Raw genomic sequence first — 23,920 nt, 5'->3', positions numbered from 1 at the left:
TGCTCGGTGCGAGTAGTAATGTATTATATGTCAGTTCTCGTATTCACATTCCTTTAAATCATTAAGCTTTCATTATCATTTATCCTTGATTTATTACGCAGTCATGTTATTGGTCTTACGTCCCACTAATTACCCTTACGCCTCTCGGAGACACCGAGGTGACGGAATTTGTTCCCTCAGAAGTTATATTCCGTCCCTGTAAATTTACCGACACGAGACTGGCACATCCGAGCACCTTCTAATCATCGGAACTGAGCCGGGATCGAACCCACCAACTTGCGCTCAGAGAACCAGTGCTGTACTGCCTGAGCCACTCAGCCCGGGGTTATCATATAGTTATCTTATTCCCTATCGACTTACAATACGAACGTGCGAACAAATACCGTAAGAGGTCTTGAAAGCCCAGATCAAGACCACAATTTCTTCAATGTCAATCCTGATGCAGATTTTCCAAAACGTCCGAGACAAGAGAAAAATAAAGAGGAATTATTTAAACACAAATCCTGCCATGGCCTTTGCTCACCACCATTAAGTCCGACTCGTTGGCTGGATGGTCAGCGTACTGGCCTTCGGTTCAGAAGGTCCCGGGTTCGATTCCCGGCCGGGTCGGGAACTTTAACCGTCATTGGCTAATTCCAGTGGCTCGGGGACTGGGTGTTTGTGGTGCCCCCAACATCCCTGCAACTCACACACCACACATAACACTATCCTGCACCACAATAACACGCAGTTACCTACACATGGCAGATGCCGCCCACCCTCATCGGAGGGTCTGCCCTACAAGGGCTTCACCCGGCTAGAAATTTTAAAAAAACCACCATTAAGTACACAGTCTTCACACGCATCCCATTGCACAAGAGAAAATGTTCTATAGTATCAACCACCAGTTTGCCCCTATATTCGTCTGAGAAGAAGCGCACTCATAATAATAATAATAATAATAATAATAATAATAATAATAATAATGGCCATTCGAATGTGATTGGCATAACTTTGTAGGGTTTGGTTCCTTACAAAAAAATAGTTAATGGTTTCAGGATATGGATAGGGAGGTGGAAGAAAACTTTCAAATGTCCAATTAAGGGGACGGACATGTTCATAATTATTATTATTATTTCTTATTTATCCTGGCTAATGAACCTACCTTTCAGAATTGTTGGTCTTGCCGCCTGGTTTCGTCTTCACTGTTGTCTATAATGCACGTGTCTCCTTTTAAGAAATCTTATGATGTTTGTGAGTGGCAGGGTTTGATTCTTACAAAAAAAAAATTAAAATGTTGATGGTTTCTTGACATGGATAGGAAAGTGGAAAGAAATCAGATGTGCACATATTTCATAAAATCGTATTTTACCTGTTAACGAAGTAACCTTTTTAAGTGGAATATCATGTTTCATGAATGGCATCCAAATCTTTCCACTTTATAACAAATGCTTCAAGTCTTCAACCTGTCATTGCACTCAGCTTCCTTTGCTGACCGTGGTATAAAGGCTTACAGCATTTGGTAAAAAACTGAAAGTTCAGGATTTGATCCTCGTTTAAGTATATTATCAGAAAAGTCAACTACTAGATAATTCTTCATAGCACTAGAATCTTATTGCTCAGGTTATAATAAATTAAATCCTCTGAAATTCAACAATATTAGTGGAATATGACAGGAGTATGTAATTGAGGGAGGGTTGAAGGGCTGTGTGCAAATTAGGATTGTAGGATTTGGTGAATATTATAGACAAATAATATCCATATATCGGTAATTACAACTTACATAATTTTCATTAGTTACCTGATTTTCTGGTAATCTCTAATTCATTCTGTAATTTATTTACTTGAATGTGAATGTTAGTGATGGCTTCAGATGTTTATCTCATCACACCACTCACCTCAAGTACCAAGTCAGTGAATCTCAAATGTAAATGTCAAATAATAGGGTAGGGATTGAAATGAAAAAAACACAATTTAAATATTTCACCAGACAAAGTTTATTCTGACGACCTCAACAAACTCCCAAGCTTACAAAATGACATACAAGCACACACCACATTTAGTGGAGACCTTCTTGAAGGACAGTCTTCACCTCACTGACTTACTACAGAACCAGAAAGATGATCAAGAAGATTAGTTTACTACATGGCTACAAACGGTATGTAAACAGGTTCAGGTTGGAAAATAAATGCAAGGGGATACTGAAGAAATAACACTCATGTATCTAGAGGGATACTGGATGTTTTGGAAAGAAATTTCAGCTAACTACATTAATGCAATGAACTGATTCACACAACTATACCATCGCAAACTTTGTTGCAGTATTGAAACATCAATGTTTTTTCCTGCTTCATTTGAGGGTGCGCAGAACAACCAAGTCTTATACTTAGAGCGAGCAAAGGACGAAAAAAAAGATATAGGAAGTAACGGTCATCCGAACTTTTATCATCATCACACATTTTTTTGTAAATACCTATTAGTATAATAGACACAATACTTGGACAAACACACATATAGTAAAAAGGTATGGGTTGTTTGTTTGAAAAAGTGGGTGGGCAACATGTACTGGCCAACCGTTCAACATTACTAATTAATGACGACAGTTACAAGCCTCCAAAATAACAGGAGTATCTTAATGTACAAAAAAAGGAGCAAATTGCCCTCTTAAAATCTACCATTAACATTTCTTTCGATCTATTTCTTTTTTTGGTCTCAGATGCCGTATACTTCCCTCAGTCTCATAGCCCTCAGTAACTGAGGTTATCGCTAAAACCTTCCTCCTCGCATGCAATCGTGAAATACAGCGAAACAATGAACGATGAAAATAAGTTTACAAATGGATCTCAGTTATACAATAACATTTCACTTTACACAATAAAAAATGCACTGCCCTACAAAGTAATATATCACATGTAATATAATAGGATTGGTGCACAATGCCATGAGTGACATTCTTAAATAGCCATTAATGATTGTTTCCGTACTTTATGGTTTCGAAATAACTGCTAAACAAGGGATTTTGGATTTTTCTGGGAAAAGTACTTGAACTACAAACAAGAGTATAATAATTATCAAACATAATTATTACACTACAAGATGGCTCAAAGAGCAAATTAAACAATGGTAGAAGAGAAGGAATCACCATTTGGTCCAATATGTACAGAAGCTCGAAACTTACCACCTCTTGACCCAACGAACCCAACCAACCATCCCTTGTTCTGAAAAATCACCACACCTACCCTCGACCATCCCAGAAATATCCACCTATCCCTGAGTCATAATGGCGGGAATAACTGACATGAACGTCTTGTACGAAGATGACAAAAGAAATTGAAAAATGTGTACTACTTACACAAAGATCTACGATGAATCCTATTAGATCTAAGACATCAGTTGATAACATTTCTTATCTATATAGACTGACACTAAATAATAAAACTTCACACAACAACACATAGAATTAATTATTATTAAATAAATTATTTGGTTTGTAATACGGTTAAAGTGGCACCTTCATTTTTTGTACCGATACAAGTTCATCAGGTAATCAAAATCTTGACTTCCCACTTCTGTTCCTTAAATGATGAAAAAGACTGTCTGCCATGATTCCATCACTTGTTATTAGCATTCTCTCAAAAGGAACGTCCTATCAGCATTTACACGTTTGCTGTCTATATATTATGGCATCACACGCAGCAGTCCTAGTTAAGGAACACCAGGATAAAACATCCCACAATGTCGCGTATTATGACACAGCAGATTTTGAAACTGTCTTTGTACTATCACACAGTCGGTGGCGAGTCCGTTCAAAAAGAGTTCAGTCAACAAGTTAAGCCTCCAGCGAGACAATTTTCTGTGCCGGGGAGGTCATGGGGCGGGGAGATGGTGAAGGAGATTTCTTGGAGAGATTGAGCGGCTGCTGCGAGTCAGCTATGTCCACTTGCAGCTCCATCATCTTGGGCGAGGTGACAGCGAGGGCTCCACTCGACGAGGGTGAATGGGAGGATACAGGCGAACATGACGTGGGAGGACTCTTCCTGTGTAGTGGAGAAGGTGATGTGGATGAGGATGCATGGTGGGGTGACTGAGGATGGAAGTATATACGGGGGAACTCTGTGGGTTGTTGTTCCACATGAGGAGGACTGCTGCTAGTGCTGTTTGGCACCAGCAGATAGGCAGGAGCAACCCCCCGGCTGGTTGTCGTCGTAATGACACTAGGATTATTGCCCTGCCACCGAGCTGTGGCTGTCCCAGCTTGGTGCTGCTGGGGAATGTAGTGATAGTTTGGTCCGGCCACTGTCGGGGCACACGTTAGAAGGTTATTATTCGCAGGACGGTGATAACCGGGGCTGGTAGTTGTAGAGGCTGTTGCAGCTACGGGGGAGGCTGGTGGGAACTCCACAGTGACACCGGGACTGGAAACTGTGTCACGCATTATATAGTTGTGAATGATATCTGTCCTCTTGAGCTGCTCAGCAGTCATGCGTGGTCCTTCCATTAAAGATTTAGCCAGAGTTGAATGAGTGCTGGAAAGGAGTGACGAAGAGGAGGATTGCGTGTTTGAAGTAAGGTGGAGATGGAGTTGGGGAGATGTTTGGTGTTGCTGAATTGTAGACTGATGATGATGGGGTGACACAACGATCATAGGTTCTGCTTCAGCTGAGTCTTTATTCCTGAGAGCTCGGAACTTCTTATGGGGTTTATACGCCTCGTCCATGAGAGAGTTGGTATCATAGAGAGGGGGGGCTTGGAGGACACGTTTCAACACGGGCATATCTTCCACAATATGACTGTTGTGGTGATGCTTGTCTTCATCCTTGTCTTCCAAGGAAGATCGTGGACTTGAGCACACAGAAGTGGGAGCACTGCTGGTGCTACTGGTTGTCAGCTTGTCCAACTTCTCGGTCCCCGACTCTATGCCAGAATCACTAGGTGAATCTAGCTTGCGGAAACGGTGATGTTGCTGCGGCAGAGCTTTGCTAGCCATGGCACTACCCACAGATGTGATACTGAGGCCATGGTGGGTAGCATGAGGAATGCCCATCATGTCGTCGTCACCAGAAGTGGAACCCGAACTGGCACGATGGCGGTGAGGACACACTCCCCCAGCAAGTGTTGCTGCCAGAAGGGGAGCACTGCTGGCTTGTTGACTGCAGGGCTGGTATTCCGAGAGTGCTGCCACCTCTCCCGAGCACACAGATTCTGTGCTGGACACAGAGCCTAGCGGACTTTTCACTGCTTCATCCATTGTTACATCTGAGGCTGATGACCATGAAGACGAGCCCGGAGGACTCTTGCTGTTACTTTCATCCTCTGCACCCCACAGTTGTTGTTGCTGCATCTGTTGTTGGAGTTGCTGCTGCTCTGTCATCTTAAAGGCAAGTAACTTCTCAGAATGAAGAGTATTGAGCGTACGCAAGTCAGGAATCTTCTTCATCAGTTCATGGCAGATGTTCGGGTGCCCAGGGTGATTTTGACTCACTACCATCTGTAGTGCGGATTTGAGTTTGTTTTGCATACGCTCGATGAGTTCCGTATTTCTCAAACCAGGACGATCGGGAGCTATCACAACCACAGAACAGAAGAGCCCTACTTCTGCATCGGAGAGTCGCAACGTGTTGAGGCGCTCGGCGAAGTCAAACATGGAATCCATTAGGAACCGAGCATTAGAGCTGTTATGAATAGCTTCTCTCTTGAGAACTTGTCCATTGAGACATATCATGCTGTTCGTCTGAAAATAAGGAAAACATGTCCATTAATACCTGAGCCAACAATGCATAAAGCATATTTTTTGTATTTATTCACTTACTGAGTATTTCACAACAGAAAAAGGAAAGCTAATCACCTGAGCATCAAACATGCAGGCCAGCCGTACGAGCAGGACCTCGAAGACTCCAGCCTTGAGTAAGGTGACCTGGTCGTCTTGTGGGAGCAGGGCGAACCCCGGGATGCGCTTGGCGAATTCTACCACACCACGGATAGCAGGAGAGAATCGCTTGGAAAAATCCTGAAGCAATTCTTGTTGACCAGTCAGCGGCTGCGTATTGGGATTGAGCGGACACGCCTGCACATAGAGAAACATTTTGTTAATACATCTTTCAGGCGTGCTCATAGTCAAGTACATGAATAGTGAAAAAGTGAATAAGAAACAATTTTCTTGACATAATTTCCAGATTCAATTAAATTTAGGAGACAGTCCAATTCCGTGATACCGGGCGAGCTGGCCGTGCGGTTGGGAGCGCACAGCTGTGAGCTTGCATCCGGGAGATAGTGGGTTCGAATCCCACTGTCGGCAGCCCTGAAGATGGTTTCCCGTGGTTTCCCATTTTCACACCAGGCAAATGTTGGGGTTGTACCTTAATTAAGACCACGGCCACTTCCTTCCCACTCCTAGCCCTTTCCTATCCCATCGTCGCCATAAGACATGTCTTTGTCTGTGCGACGTAAAGCCACTAGCAAAGAAAAAGCATCTCCGTGATGTATGTCGTATTCAAACAACTTCATTATGAAAATGACTGAATGCAATGATACATATAGGGCTACCGAAACTTGAACCCCTGGGCAGACAGCCGAATGACGTCATGTAACCTTTGCTTGTCCAGGGCGCCGTGCCAGCTTCACTGCGAGCCAAGGTTACACGGGGAGGGATCAATATAACGAGCCTACTCTAGTGCGCTGGCAACCTCGCTGAGTGAGGCTCAAGGTCTCTGGCGAGCCACGCGCCACACGGAAGGGTGACACCACCGTTATACTAACAATTTCATTTGAGGGTTATTATGTGATTAAATAAAACTACGAGTCGATTGTAATCCAATAAAATGTATAGTTCGATACGATTTACCACTGATGATTTCGAATCACGACCACGAGGTTCGATAAAAAAAAGAGCGCTAACAAACAAAAGATCTGCTATATTAAGAATGTATAAAAATTTTCTAACATGAATTAATCACCAGTAGTATATTTTCTCCTAATGCAAAGTTATCTACCGAATAACAGGCCTAAAATGTTGTCTGGTACGTGTATCCTTCCTTCGTTTCATAGTGGAAACACATGGAGGTAGACTAATTGACTTCTATCCCCCACCATGTGAACCAACTACTCAGCAATATTCATTCAAGGAGGAGGCCAACAAGCATATCTCCACCTTACTGAGAACACATCGCTGCAGTTGCCTTACTAATTAACCATTCGGTATAACAATAAACAAATAAAAGCATTTAAAAATCCTAGTCGTGGCGTCGATAACACTTCCGATAAATCGGACAGTAGTAGGTTATCATGTCACATTTCCCCACGCGAGGCTAGAGGAAACTAACATACTCGCTCTCCCGCTCAGCCTTGAATATTTCCGCTTGTCCCCAGGAGCAGCGCAAGGTCAACTGGTCTGGCTGGATGCAATGCCTTTGTTCTGTCTTCCCGCCACTGTCTTGTCTCTACCCCACTTCCTCCCTTGGAACAATACTGTATTAGGGCCATGACCCCACTTGCTGCCTAGCAAATTACAGAATGTAAATAACATTTAAACAATATCAGTTACAAATAGCCAACAGGAGTAGCTGAGGGCCAGTGTGTAAGGCTACAAAACTCTGAGGTGCGTGTTAAGTCGGTTCGAGACCAGACACGGACATAGGCTTGTAATAAAAATAGTATTGGCTTTACGTCCCACTAACTACTTTTATGGTTTTCGTAGAGGCCGAAGTGCCGGAATTTCGTCACGCAGGAGTTATTTTACGTGCCAATAAATCTACCGACACATGGCTGAAGTATTTGAGCACCTTCAAATAACACCGGACTGAGCCAGGATCGAACCTGCCAAGTTGGTGTCAGAAGGATAGAGCCTCAACCGTTTGAGCTACTCAGCCCGGCTACAAAGGCTTGTGCGCCGAATGAATACACAGTACAATTTTAGAGTGTCTGAATTAGTAGCATAGGATGGATCGAACATAACTGCTAAGCATTTTTTAAAGACGTGTGGTTTAGAAATTATTCAGAGAATCAAAAGGAATGTAAATACTTCAACCGGGCTATGGGGCTGTTTTCGCCTCAGGACTACACATATCAAACAACATATCTTAAACGACAATATTTTATGTATGTTAGGATTTTACCTTTGTGTCAGCACTCATATGCCATTAAATACAGCCAGCTATTCATGCATTCTTACTACGGAAAACTGATGACCATATTACCATATAAAATGGAAGAGAGCACTACCGTCAATGTATTCGTCGTACATGTGGAGGTGATGATGTCAAAAACAAATAATTTCGGATCTTCCATATCGTGTATGGAAAGGCTTCCATGTCATAAAGTAATACAATCTACGTAACTTACATGTAATTTCCGAATACCTACACTTGTACGAAATAAGACACTATCCATAAGGTAAACTTTCAATAGGCTCTTTACCAATCACTCCTGTAAAGGTGACGTCAACAATTACTCAGCCATTGTACTGAACTTAAGAGATCAGGACACTTATCAAAGTGTTGATTTCAAAGTTCATAGTAAGCCAAGGCTGATATTTCCCAGTAAATACGCACAAGGTTACAAGAGAGACGAAAGGAGCGGCGGAGAGCCGTCAAGGCTTTAAACCAGGAAGCAGGCCTGCCCTGGCCTTCCCGGCGACCGCGACATCTTCCTGCCCATATCCAAACTCAATGTACCCAATAATAAGACATACAGTGACATACAAGTATCGACAATCATGCTTTCACTTTATTTATATGAAAGCGACCTTCGTATCACAGGATGACCTTATTTAATACCTCTGACACATGTAGCAGTTTTCTCTGCCCCTCATATAACCTCGGATACATTCTAAAGCAATTTATGCTATGCTCAGCTCAGCTAACCAGGCTATCATTACCACAGTTTTGAGTCTATTTCTCAATCTATGGGTACTGACACACATTAGCTTACTTAGTCTCTCTCTCTCTCTCTCTCTCTCTCTCTCTCTTACGACCATATCTGTCTAGCCTGTTACAAAATATACCATCGGGCGAGTTGGCCGTACGGTTAGGGGCGCGCGGCTATGAGCTTGCATCCGGGAGATAGTGGGTTCGAATCCCACTGTCGGCAGCCCTGAAGATGGTTTTTCGTAGTTTCCCATTTTCACACCAGGCAAATGCTGGGGCTGTACCTTAATTAAGGCCACGGCCGCTTCGTTCTCACTCCTAGGCCTTTCCTATCCTTTTGTCGCCATAAGACCTATCTGTGTCAGTGCGACGTAAAGCAAACAAAAAATATATACCAGTTAAGAATGTCGAGATTTTTATTTAAAGCATATTACACTCTCTACTTACCAAAGTTGGCGGACAAGCAGTGTACGACGGCTGGTCACGGGCTTGGGCGAGCATTGGTTCCACCTTCTCACGCGTGAAGTCACACGTGTCCAGGTGCGCGCGTATCACTGTACCCAGCAGACGCTGCTCATCTTCAAGCTCAGCCACCACAGCCTTCTCCTGAGATCGTGAGTTGGAGCTCTGCTGCATGGCGGCCAAAATACGCGCCTTTTCACGTTTGGGCACGCGTCCAAATCGAACCGCTACACACAAGAAGACACAGAATATAGTATATTATGCAAAGAGAGAGCACCACACATAACAAACATGCACATTAGAAACTGTCTCTAAGAAACACAGTTTTGTCAAACACCAATCATTGAATTCTTCATGCTAATACAAATCTATCTAATCAGCACACAAGGTTAACGAAATCACCTATTTGTTTAAAGAACTAAATCGTGTGTTTAATGTGTGACTGTAACATCACCCCTCCCACCTTTTGCCACACACTTCCTCGAGATTCATCTTTCGAAAAATAGAACAAATAACTAATGTGTCTCTCAATTTAAAGGGCAAGCCGAACAGCAGAAGCAAGCCGCTCACCCTACTGACAGGTGGCGCGTGCCGAGCGACTAGCATCTGCTGCCCTGGCAGCGGACATCTGCCTCACACGACCGTTACATGAAATACAAGGGGAAAAGTCTATATACATATAGTTCAGCAGCCTATCTGCCCTCAGAGTATCATGTTCGAAGAGAAAGCGAAAACGCGGTCAGTAAGACTCACTTTCACACTTTACTAATATGAAAGTAGTCTCCAGTGGGTCAAGACAGCACCGTAGAAAGTGACGGAACAGGCTAGCGAAAGGGATAGGGGAGTGGGGATTAAGAATTCGTTTCCAGGTCGCGAGATAGTTGTCGTTTTCACTTGAACTCACAAAATTCGGAAACCCTTGGAAATAACTATCTGTCATCAAGAATTAAGTAATCATGTCACAACACGACTTAATTAAAACATTTAACATTAGTCCTCAAAATACCTACGTGCATTATGGTAGTTCACTACGCCGTTCAAGATCCCTTTCAAAATGGGTAATTCGTCACCCATTTCAGGATTTTTTTAAAATGACAGTGTACTTCACACGCGTTTCACAATAGTGTATCTTACGAACACCACTGAAATCAAGTGACAACCACTTAAAACTGTTCAGAAATGGCAATATGAACCAAACAATAACGTGCACTAAAATCACATGGAAGTAACACACGGTTTATCCAGTCCAGTTCGTAGCAGTGGGCTGACCAACAACACGCTCGACTCGACGCGAAGTTGCATTCCCAACGACTACACTACCAGGCCAGACCGCTGGTGCTGCTGCCTCGCGCCCCTCTCCCTCTCCATGCGCTTACCTCCCCTCCTACCGCTCTACCCTTGAACTTGCTTTCAACGGCAGCCAGCAGAGGCAGAGTTCGCTAGCTGGGCTTCTCTCACAGGGTCGACCTACATATGTCCCCTCCCCTCCCAACATTGTTTTTTTCACATTAACCTTCAAATTCTAACACACGCTCCCGCCCCCAGTCAATCAAGCTCTGTAAGGGTTCTTTTCATGGCCAGTATGCGAGGCTAACGAAAGTTTGCACCTCGTGGAAATTTAACATCATATTTGAGGATAACTGGAATTATTTTTAATGAAATAAACAGCCTGAAACTCACGCACACAAAACATTATTATTATTATTATTATTTTTATTATTATTATTATTATTATTATTATTATACTCCCCCTTGGAATCAAGAAATCTACTCAGAGATTAAAACAACAATAAGTTAAGCAATATATCGGCCTATCATTCAATAATGGGCATCTACGACTCTTCCGGACCCTGATTGCTAGAGAATGTGAGAGAAGTGTGAGAATGACAATATATAGGCTAAAATAAATTGAGAAGAACGAAATATTACCACTTATCTGGTATAATTTACTATTACCGCATACGAAACGAGTTTCAATTTACAATGCTCTACACTTTCGTGTTTTTTGGGGTTTCGTCTTTCAATGCTTCACGTTGGGTTCAAAACACCGCAAACACGTGAGAAATTTGCGCTAGACGAAGCAGAGAGAGCTTCGCTTTCAACTTATATTCCAATAATGTTTCATGACTTTTCACATGTCATTTTCCCGGAGGTGTTCGACACGTTGTCTCGCAATCTGCGGCGGTAACTAGAGCTTCATTTCCCCACTCACCACTTCCCCGATATGCAGCTCACCTCCAATGGGGGTGTGCCTGAAAAGAGCGGCACCACCTCGGGATGAGGACACGAATTTACTTTACAGGTATCGGGAGAAATTAATTATTTGTATAAGTATGGTGTATTTTACATAAATAATTATGTACAGTACAGCTACCAATTATGTTTCGTTCATACATAATTTAGGTTCAGTCAAGTGGTAAGAGTAACAATGGGGGAGGAAATTCATACAAAAAAAGTGGATGCGTTATCCGTGCGATGTTACGATCTAAACTGGTATGAGAGAAACTTTACTGTAAACAACATTTAAAATATTAACAGACGCCACTGATTAATAACGTGATCTTGATAAAACTTTAGAAGAGTGAACACTTCCTTCACTAGTCAAAGATCCTCGTCTGTGAAACCTACAATTTTGATGAGGCCGCCTAAATTTGATTTTCTGCGTGTGTGCGATGTTTTAACTCTAGCGTGTCAAATGAAATAATAATACTGAGGTACATGGGGGTAGGTCTACACAATAATTAATTCACAAAATATTTCTGTAATAATCCACGGAATAATGATAAATAACAATACACGGATTTGAGAGTGAATATCCCTGTTTATTACCAGAAAGCTTAAGCACTAAAGTAATATACGACGCAATGGTGGTCAACACGTTCTAGATATCGGAAGGCCTAAAATCGAATAACTTCCTGTTTACTGAAAGGGATAAAACCGATAACTGCCATCCAGAAAGTTTCAAAAGTGACTACCTGATATCTAATATGGAAATTGGCATAATGAAGCACATGGTGGTTATACTGATGGCATTTCAGGAAAGATGCATTGACAATTCGCAAGAGAGTGATCATTAACAGCATTTTTCTAATGTACATACTGAAATGTTTTGGAAAGTCACATTATTTATTTGAAAAGAATGTTAGACGTTCTTTTTATATTCCCAAGTAGGGCGCGCGTTTAATCAGATTGAGAAACAACGAAGTCCACGTTTCACATAGTTCACGACTTTTACGCAAGGTAGCGCACTCGTACTGCGGAGCGCAGAGCGCTCTGTAGCAGACAAGTGAACTACTACGGGCCACATAGCGGTATCTACGTCACGGTATATTGACCTTCAGGAGCAACACAGCGTTGGGGGAAATTCCCAATACAAACAACAACTTCAAGAATCTGAGGCACATTGTTACTTCCACCTCCACATTGTTCATGTTTTTGAGATGATAAAAATTAAATCTCTTAAATATTAGTCGGTTTTGTACACTTCTTCGAATACAAAATCTGGACACGAATGATTGAATAATTACAATATACCGAAAAATACCGGCGTGAAAATAATTATAACTGAATGAAGTTAAATGCATTTTAAGCGATATTTGGAAATGATTCTTCAAGAGAAAATAGAAAGGTGAAAGGAGGAGGAAACGTACATTACGGGCATTACCTCGCGATGAAATCTCCGTTAACCCTACTCCTCGAGAGATACAATAAGGATAAAGCTGATAAGAAAATAAAGAATGAATGTTAGGAGTTGATTTAACGAAAGGTCACGTGCCAAGTCAGACTACGCAAAAATAAGTACCAGGAATGATTCTTTTCCACGAAGTCAAATTCACTACAATAATAATAATAATAATAATAATAATAATAATAATAATAATAATAATAATAATAATAATACTGTTATTCGTAACGTCCGTTCTAATTCCTAACATTCAAATAATCGCCTGAACAAATGGCAATGAAGTCCTTCATACAAACGACATCTATTTGGAAAAATATTACCGTCACTGACAGAAAAATTGCACACATTAATATGAAAAATTGGTACGTTATGACACTATTATACCAAATAAAATTAAATTCTGCATGAAATTCATAGGCTGCTTTCGATAGTTCGGGTTATTGCTATTCAGTGAGTTTATATTCTCGATTATTAGTGTAATGATGGTGTTGTAGTGGATGAAATGCTGATAAGAGAGCGCAGTAACATCCGCATCGCTGCGATTTCTGCAGAAATGTAACCCTTATCTGAATTTGTGAATCTGTGAAATTTGTGCGTGAGCCAAATGTATCCTCTCCAAAATTGATATTCCAAGACGGCATAACAAAAAGTCTCATCACAAGCGGTTCAAATTATACCGATTCGTCCTTGAGACTGATTATCGAAAGAAAAATAATATATCCATGCCTGAAGGTTGAACGTTTGTTAACAAGTACACCAAATTGCTACTGAAAAGAAATATATGGTAGTTGTCCTAATAAGCATGATTCTTATGCAATACGATTACGATAGTACGGATAGCTTCGGAGCTGGAACAACTTTCGAATACGTCGCGTCGCCTGACCCACAGAGCTGCAACCTGGCGGCGGGTAAATGAACTCACTACTCTCAGTCCGCATTACATCATGGTATACCCAGATTTTATGGAGCGAGACCGACAGCTGGAGTAAGAGAATTGGTCATTCTTCGTTCGAGATCACAGTTAACATAAACCTGTATGTCCATATTTGCATTTAGGTCTGTTATATGCTGAAAATTCAAGATTGTGCCTTTACGTTGTGCCTGTTTCTCAGAGACAGTTTAACGAAGCCAGAAACTTCTAAACTGAGTACATTAAAATATACAAAATTATCACAAATTTCGTTTCCTTAAACAAAGATATTTAAATCAAAACGTATGTATGGTTAGGTAGTTACTGAGCATTAATACTAATTGAAAATGCAATTAACTATCATATAATATATATAATTATTTGTAGTTAAATATATTGTCAAGGACGGCAATATTATGTTTTTATGAATTCCATGGGGTGCAAAGAATGTCTCAAAACGTAAAGAAATTTAACTAATGAATTGAATTAAATAATTGTTACGTGTCGTACATTTAGTAGTAGAAACTTACCATCCCTGCTCATCCCGACAGCGATGCACTTCTTCAGTCGGCAATACTGGCAACGGTTACGGTTGATCCTGAGGATGGAACACTGCTGGTTCTTGGTGCAGGGCCGATATTGAATCTTCTGCTGGATGCTGCGTCGGAAGAAACCCTGTGTACAAGATGATAACTCAGTCTGGTTGCCTTGATCACTAAAACACTGATTTTCAGTAGCACTTTTGATCACCGCGACATCGGGGTTAGAATGATCAACAGATTCTGGACAGGTCATGGCTGTCAGAGCATCACCATCACAATCACATACACAACCCATAACAGATCATCTCAATAGTGAGCGAGAGTTCAGTAAGTGAGCCTTACTCCGTTCAAGTCACGCAGAGAACTGAGCGAAGTGAGCAGCAGTGCTGGTTGGAGTTCATCCACAGTTGCCCGGCTGCCCTACTTAGGGGACGTTCACCTCTCAGTTAGCTGGCCACAGCCGAGGCCAGTTCACCGCGAGAAAGTGAGAGTTACCCCGCGCCCCTCTCCAAAGAGAGAGAGAGAGAGAGAGAGAGAGAGAGAGAGAGACGTATTTCGTCATGAGCAGCTTATAATGTAACGGCTCGAGTCCTACATTCCCCTCCTCCCCCTCTTTCTCTCTTAGCTCCCATGGAGCAATACCGAGAAAAATTGACTTCCGAAATTGATCAACTGCATTTGTGACATCTTTAATAAATAGCTCACTTGTTATTAACCTGAACTCTCGACTGGAACTGAGAAAAAGGAATAGTGGGACACGTCACATATGTCGGGAGAGAATAACATATCAATGATTATGGTCCTGTACTTGGAAGGTGACAGAGGAAGCTGGAGAAAGCCCAGTATGAAATAGTGAAAGGCGCCATGTAACCCTCTGAGATACGGAAAGGATTACTGTAAGTGGTACCTTACTGTCACCGATTACCATAGCTATCTAAGACTACTAACAATGTGTATACTCTGATAAATTAACTCTTACCCAACTGGAATTATATAATTTGTTCTAGCGGCTGTGTCCAGTACCCTAACTTCTCTATTCTGAGGTGGTACGAAATATTTAACGTATTATCAAAGAAACGAAGAGATCAATTGCTAGATCGTAAGCGTCAGTTTAACATTCTCTTACTAATGCAAAAAGCACGACTGATAATTTACTCATTCTCACATTATAAGTTTGACCCAAATAACCTTTTAAATATTTCCATTCGATTGATTTACTAAATTCAGTCACTATTCTTACGTGCGTTTAGCATACAACTTATTGCACGGCGTAATTTCTATACGTATTTGCTCTCAAATATTAGAATAAGTTTTACCATGTCGCACTCGGTCTGGACGTGTCGAGTGCGATCCACAGCTCATTACAGATTGTTTAGGCTAGTTACTGTGTCAGTAACTGTGGTCTATTGACGGAGGTACCTAACTAAAATAAACAGATTTTGATTCATTTAATTCGCACGGCAAAATATTAAAATGGATACTTTCAAACCCGTAGATGAGAACCCAAGAAGGTAAACAAGTTCGTTATAACTGGAAATTGAACAACAATCTTAAATCTCAAAATGACACAGCGAAATCCCAACAGTTATTTCGTGAAATTTGCAACAGATACTCATCATATAGTGCAATTTATGCTGATGGATCAAAATTCAATGAGAGAAATGGTTGTGCGGTGAAATATAAAGACTGTAGTAAGCTATACGGATTACCAGATCTTTTCACAGTTTTTACAAGTGAACTGTCTGTTCTTAAACAGGCCATGATTCATATTTCAAAAGCAAGCTACAATAACTCATTCATAATATTCTCTGATTCCAAAAGTGCATTAACTTCAATACAAAATCCATCAACAACACACCTCCTTGTGCGTGCGGCTGTGAGCTGGCATCCGGGCGATAGAAGGTTCGAATCCTACTATCGGCAGCCCTGAAGATGGTTTTCCGTGGTTTCCCATTTTCACACCAGGCAAATGCTGGGGCTGTACCTTAATTAAGGCCACGGCCGATTCCTTCCAACTCCTAGACCTTTCCTATCCCATCGTCGCCATAAGACCTATGTGTGTCGGTGCGACGTAAAGCCCCTAGCAAAAAAAAAAAAAACACCTCCTTGTTAAAGAAATTCAAATGCTGTACCACAAGATCAAGATTGCAGGAAAAGATGTTATTTTTATGTGGATACCATCTCACAGAGGAATACCAGGCAACGAATCAGCTGATCAAGCAGCAAAAGAGGCTACTAGTCTTCCAATCAACGACCGTCAAATTGCCACGCCACATTCTGATATCATCGCTTATATCAAAATCAAACTATACGAACAATGGAAAATGAACTGGCTTAAAACTTTCCACTAGCAACCTCCGAAAAATTAAAATGATATCTACGAGAATATATCCTCTCAAAAACCTCACCAGACATGAACAAGTCTTAATCTCCCGACTAAGGATAGGACACACGAAGATCACCCACAACTATCTCCTATCTCCTACACCTGCAGTAAATGTAACTGCTCCCTCACTGTCAAGCATATCATCTCAGATTGTCAACTGTATCACCATTGGCGCCAGCACCACAACATACCTAAAGAAATGGAAGTGACACTGGCTTCTCCAGCACTGAGTCATCAAGTCATCAACTTCCTCAGGGATACTGGCTTGCGCTCCAAAATCTAATTTCCTTATATTTTTTTATAATTAAATATTATTATTACTATTATTCTGTAATCATATGTAAGAGTCGCGATAAGACCTTGGAGTTAAAGCGACTATAAACAACCCTAATAAAAAATAAAATAAAAAGTTCGTTATTTATTATTTATTTTTGTACATACTACCAATGGAACTTACCATAATAAGAAAGAAATGCCAATTTGGATCCTAGAAAAGAAATACTAGCTTTCTAGTTTGTTACATGAGAAATCCCTAACACTAATAATAAAGATTGAGTTATAAATACAGCAAATATTTGGCTGTGTAGCGTAATTTCTCTCTTTCATTGCTGAAGGTCTCATCTTCGATTCCCAGTGCAGTTGGTTGGGACTTAAAAGTGCTCAAATGCCTGTGACACATGTACGGAGCTTATTATTATTATTATTATTATTATTATTATTATTATTATTATTATTATTATTATTATTATTATAACAAGTAAACTACTCCGTGGGTTTTTTGAAGACTGCGATTACAACCTATCAGAAATAATTCATCGATGTTGTGTAAGCACAAAGGATTACTCCTGATCAGAGGAGAAAACACTGAAATAAAACAAGTGCACAGTAACTGTTATCAGTGAGTTGAGGTCAATGACAGACGCAGACTCTCGTAAACAAGGAAGCACATGAGCAGGTTTGCCAATATACGTAATGTCCGACCCAAATGGGTGGGTGGAGGATGAGAAGCCTCGGTATCGTCCGTCCCGTGTTCAGGTAGGGGAGCTCGGCTGGCCCACACAAGTGGGTCATGACGTCACTCCGTGGGCGAGCACGCTATGCAGGACTACCTCAACAATGAAAGTCCCGTTTTCTGCACGCACAGTTTTAACACCATACTGCAAACTGATTGATGATAAATGAATGCACAACACCGAATACCTTGTACGGCGAAGGATGAATCTGAAGAAATTTTCCCGAATCTGGACTAATATTATAAATATTATACGGAAGCGAGGTGGGGCCTACCTCAAGATAACTAAAAATATACTTGCAACCTTGGGACTATATCAGGCATTATACCAGTTCTGTGTACATATTAGAGTATTAAAGTTACAATGTGTAAAGCCTGGTAATTTAGGTACGAAAGTTCGCTAAAAATGTATATACTCGGATACGGTATATTAACACTTATCAAACTGACTGTCAGAGCAGAATCCTTTGCTGTTGTTCAAATTGAATGTAGAAAGATTGATCACTCAATCAGAGAACATCAGTTGCTTATAACACCCTGCACCAATAAGATGTTCGGGCTTCATACGTAATCTCAAGATGTTTGGACATATTATTTCACACATAATTTTATATACAGTCACCTTCTTGAACTTCTTTCTTTGTACTAGCTTTTTTAACATGGAATTAAAACATTCCACTAATCGGTGGAAGGAACAGGTAAATGCTAGGACTCGGAAGGTACTGCAACGAATACGTCGTTAATCAAGGTAGAGCCATGGAATGTATTGGGTGTGGAAAAAAAGGAAACCACGAGACACGATCCTCAGGGCTGTCGAGAAGGGGTCCGAACCCAACAACACCCGAATAGTCCGGCTCCTTGGTTGAGTGGCCATTAGAGAGGCCTTCAGTTCAAACTGTTTTGGGTTCGATTCCCGACCGGAGTGTGGTGTTAAGTCGAGTCTGGTTAATTACTCTGCCTCGATGACCGGTATCTGCTCGTCTCTAATGTAAGTCATTTGCATCGCGGCATATACAAAAGACGGGTCAAAGTAATAAACCAAAATTTTTAAAAAAAAGATAACTCCCGAATACACACATAGAGCTAAAGAACTTGTACCGCGTACCCAACTCGCTCGTTCAAAATATTATTTCCCTGGCGCCACAATAAAAATTCCATAACTTAAATAAACCCAAAAGTCAAAATAATATGATGTAGTTTAGATACAAATAAAGAGGGGCAACGCCGACTACCCCGCGTTGAACAAAAGCATCTAATCCAATGCAGCTGGGGAGGCTCAGCCAGCCATGAGCAATAAATGTGGATATTAACCGAGGTTCGACGTAAACGTAGACCGGACACTATTACTCCAGGTCGTAAAATGAATGAGGGTCATTTGACTTGGACTGGGGTGGTTGACCACTTTGTGACCGCTACGCCCCCACTCCGCACAATGCGACTCCACTCGTTCCAGAGAGAAGGTCAGCAGAGAGCGTTCACCCCGACGGGAGTTCCTCGACCCGCTTCCTCTCACTGCCGCTCTTGCTTCAGCCACTTTTGTTTTCGGAACTGAAAGCCCGCCTACTGCCCTTAATTCGACTACTCTGATTCTGCATGGAGGCCAATGGTCCTATGTAACTGGCTACCTCACAATAATTGCGCATCACCAAAACGAAATAGGGTTAAAGTTACGAACATTGCATTGCGAAGTAGTTTAATTCATTAAATACCGAACAGGTCAGCTCAGTGCATTGTGGCACGGACAGTTATAGCTGCTAGCTCTGTACTCGGAAGACAGTTGAGTTCGGATCACCCGTCGGTCATTCTCGAAATGGTTTTCCGTGGTTTCCCATTTCAACTCCAGGCAAAATGCTGGTATGGTACTTTCTCAATGCCACGGTCGCTTCCTTCCCATTCCCAGCCCGTACAATTACACCTACTGTACGCCCTCAGACAACACCATCGCACAGCGGTATATGTAGCTCATCCCCATGGGGTGTATACCAGATAAAGCAGCAACAGATCTGGCGAGCGAAACATGTCCTCGGACACTCCCAGCACTAAAAGCCACACCTACGCTAAAAGAAGCATATTCAAGACTAAATTTTTCATTGTACCAAGAAGTATCTTATTTAAGAGGAAAGCCCATTCTTAAAGTAGCTGATAAGACGTATAAACAGGACTTGTTATGACAAAACATGGTAATTATGGTACTATACGGGAGGATGGCAGAAGTAGGGTAAAAGCAAAACAGAAAGACTATGTGTACTTGTTCGCTTTTCCTTTCCATGTATTCGTGGCAGATGAGGGCAATGACCGCAAGAAACTAGGCTGACGTGCTCACTAACTTGTAACGATATAGGTAAGGTATATATAACGGTGACGTAAAATAGCGCATGCGCTCTGTGGCTCGCTAGAGGGCATTCACATTTCTAGCTCCTCCTCTCTCTCCTTCTCTGTCTGTTACCACTGCTCTTCATCTACATTGTCATTACAGTTCATAAGCTCAGAAGAAACGGAGGACTAGTTGGCATCAGCAGAATCCTTTGCTGTTGTTCAAAAAGTACTGTTTCATTATGCTCTAATGAAACTCTGATAAACAAAGGCGGTATAGGGGAAGGATTGTAAATTATGTAACCAGTCGCAGGATGACATCATAAAAATACAATTTTGCCCTATTGGTTAGTAGTTAGAAAGTTGCGTCTCGCTCAATGCAGTTCGATATCTGCCCGTCATGATGAACTATCCACAGGAGGCGTTTGCCACCTCATTGTCTTCCATCATCACGAACTAGAGTACTCAGTTTCAAATATGAGATGAGGCATTTGTTTCTTATATCATCACCATCATCGTCGGGTGAAATAAAAGTCTGCTGAGACGGTAAAGCAAAGGCTGAGGAAAAGATAAGAAGGAAAGTAAATACGATACTCTCAGAATAGCGAAATGACATGAAGGGCCTTCTGGTAAGCTCGCAGAGAACATAAATAAACGCGTCGCCACGGGAGATATTCGGAATATTCAAATTTTAAAAATCTGAACCCCCATGGAACATGTATTCGACGTGGAGATGTCAGAGCATACAAAACTGTAACATCAATAAGACGATTGTATGCTGCTGATACTGAATAGCAAGAAACAATCTGGGTTGTGAAAGTTAAGTATAAACGTTTCCCAGGCTCAATTCAATGAACCATAGAAATAACCAGTTCAATTATAAAAAAAAAATACATTTATCTTGGTAGCCTCCGTGGTTCAAATCCCGGTAACTCCATGTGAGATTTGTGCTGGACAAAGCGGAGGCGGGACAGGTTTTTCCCCGGGTACTCCGGTTTTCCCAGTTATCTTGCATTCGAGCAACACTCTTCACTATAATTTCATTTCATCTGTCATTCATTAATCGTTGCCCCAGAGAAGTGCGACAGGCTTCGGTAGCCGGCACAATTCCTATCCCTGCCGCTAGATGGGGCTTCATTCATCCCATTCCTGACCCGGTTGAATGACTGGAAACAGACTGTGGATTTTCATTCTACATTTGTCTTACGATACTGAAACTACTGTAGACGTTGAAGCCTATTTTCTGTCCGTTTTCTCCAACTTTAACGGAGAAAAACAGTTCCAGCATATTTTAATTTGAAATAAGACAAATATCTGTAATACAGTAAGATCGAGTTACACTATACTGCCGGAACTTTTCATTTCATGTAAATTCCTGTGCACGTCTCCAGCTTGAGTGGAACCGCCACCAAAGGTCATTCAACCGACTGTCACACAGCGCTCCTTAAACTGAGGTAAAACATATGAAGAGCTCATAGGCAGTAAGGTTTAGCTTGTCCGACCCCGCGGTGTAGCGAGCAACGCGTCCGCCTGTCACGCGGCGGCCCCGGGTTCGTTTCCCGGCTGAGTCATTAGTTTTTAATTGTAAATGATGAATATGCCTGGGGACTGGGTGTTTGTGCCGATCTTAATGTTCCTTTCCTCACTCACTTACACTTCCGCCATTTACATAATACACGCAGGTTCCTCATATATGGTGCAAGTAGGGGGGAAAAAGTTTAGCTTAGCACTTTCTCGTCAATTACTCTCCAATCAGAACTACTTCTCTGTTCTCGCACAAAACGAGAAAATTAAAATTATTATTATTATTATTATTATTATTATTATTATTATTATTATTATTATTATTATTATTATTATAATATGGCCTATTAAATTTATTTCAAATGGCTTTAGGTCGCGCCGACACAGATAGGTTTCACGGTGACGATGGGAGAGGAAAGGGCTAGGAGTTGGAAGGAAGCAGCCGTGGCCTTAATAAAGATACAGACCCATAATAATAATAATAATAATAATAATAATAATAATAATAATAATAATAATTTGACGTCCCACTAACTACTTTCACGGTTTTCGGGGACGCCGAAGTGCCGGAATTATGTCCCGCAGGAGGTCTTTCACGTGCCAAAAATCTACCGACACGTGGCTTACGTATTTGAGCACCTTCAAATACCACCAGACTAAGCCAGGATCGAACCTGCCAAGTTGGGCTCAGAAGACCAGCGCAACGAGAAAATGTCTCCATTCTAGAATACAATTTAAGCATTTATTTCCCTTTCTTTAGACAAGTTAACTAGGATTCTGCTAATAATACAAAAATAATTATTTCGAGTTGTACGGTTTTAGTTATTTACAAAGCAGAATTTTGTATTCGCACCAGTGCTAATTACATTTATTTTTTCAAAAAGTCATATATTTGACATCACACCATGCAGTAATCGTAGCGTCATTAGTTTATTTTATTATTATTATTATTATTATTATTATTATTATTATTATTAATTTTTCTGTCCTTCAAAATCCGACTAGCTATACCCGGATTGAGCCCGTGATCCTGAGGCCGACAATTCGCCAGTGATCTATTTGTAGTTGCTACTGAGTCTTTTAAATTGGAAATGGGAATTGTTACTGCAGGGTAAATCTCTATAGGGAGTGGGAATTTTTAAAAAAATGATTCATCTGTACACTCTTGCGAAAAATAAAATAACACAAATACACTACCGAATTCGGGATAAATTTCCTTCATGCTGTGATTGGAATGGGGAAGTGCGCAGTACGCATGCGTCAACAGCTTACTGGGTCAGGTCATGAGGTAACACTTCCACTGAGTGACGTCACGTTGAGCAAGTGAGCGACCCGAATCCCTCTAGCGGCAGGAACCAGGTTGATGCTCTACATCAAGAGGCCGTGACGCAAACAAACAAGGGACTTTGCTCTAACTTTCACACCTGCGTCCTCGTTAAGACCATACATTCTATACACAGTACCTTGTTCCTCATAAACACCGAGTTCCCAACATTTCGACTGAATACATCCAAATGACTAAATGAAATAATGTTATTGGTTTCACGTTCCAGTAATTACTTTTAAGGTTTCCGGTGACGCCGAGGTGCCATAATTCTGTCCCGCATGTGCTCATTTACGTGCCAGTAAATCTACGGACGAGGCTTGCGAATTTGAGCACCTTGAAATAGCACCGGACTGAGCCAGGCTCAAACCCGCCGACTTGGATGATTGAATGAAAACCTTTTAATGAGACTGATGCAGTAAATACATATACCAAAACCGTAATCTGATGCTGAAAACGTATTTCTTCTGAAATTCACTCATGATTTAACATGGAAAATACTACGAGTGAATTCACATGAACAAAACAAAAACATTCACACCGATCTTTTTTTTTAATTTAACAATTAACAAAGTTACATATTATAGCGAACTGCATTTTAAAAATATATTTTGCTAATGCTCCACTTGATTTTCATTTGATTTTGTCTGATAAAACAGGAAACTTCGATCAGCCAGTCCCAAACACTATTTACGCTCGTACTTGTTAACATAATGCCACTATGCACAAGGAGTCAAGATTTTACGTAAATGTTAAGGGCTCCTGCGAACTCTAAGATAGTAAGGCAGAATCCAAGGAGTTTCACATATGGATATGTAGATAACCGGTGTCAGAGTGAAGCATGCAGACCAGGGAAAGTTCAAAAAGTTAGAAGACTTCTGACGCACTGTAACTTTCAAGAACAGAAATGATGCACGGCAAT

At 41.2% G+C, this 23,920-nt stretch overlaps 1 protein-coding gene across 4 annotated transcripts in view; it reads right to left on the bottom strand.

Moving 5' to 3' along the window:
* Positions 1-1,952: 1,952 nt before the first annotated feature.
* Positions 1,953-23,920, bottom strand: part of LOC136864654 (nuclear hormone receptor E75) — a 277,570-nt gene continuing 255,602 nt past the window's right edge. For 3 of the 4 annotated variants that reach the window (XM_067141934.2, XM_067141936.2, XM_067141935.2), the window contains exons 3-6: positions 14,428-14,572; positions 9,288-9,529; positions 5,825-6,043; positions 1,953-5,710 (exon numbers count right to left, since the gene is read on the bottom strand). In XM_067141934.2, the coding sequence (XP_066998035.1) occupies positions 3,809-5,710; positions 5,825-6,043; positions 9,288-9,529; positions 14,428-14,572 (2,508 nt within the window). In that variant the 3' untranslated portion in view covers positions 1,953-3,808. Of the gene's footprint in view, positions 5,711-5,824; positions 6,044-9,287; positions 9,530-10,312; positions 10,632-14,427; positions 14,573-23,920 lie in introns of those variants that run through there. The other variant, XM_067141938.2, reaches the window with a different exon arrangement.

Source organism: Anabrus simplex, chromosome 2 (genome assembly GCF_040414725.1).
Source record: "Anabrus simplex isolate iqAnaSimp1 chromosome 2, ASM4041472v1, whole genome shotgun sequence".
Lineage (NCBI taxonomy): Eukaryota > Metazoa > Arthropoda > Insecta > Orthoptera > Tettigoniidae > Anabrus > Anabrus simplex.
Note: the sequence above shows the minus strand (reverse complement) of the source record. Positions and strands in the feature narration are given on the sequence as shown.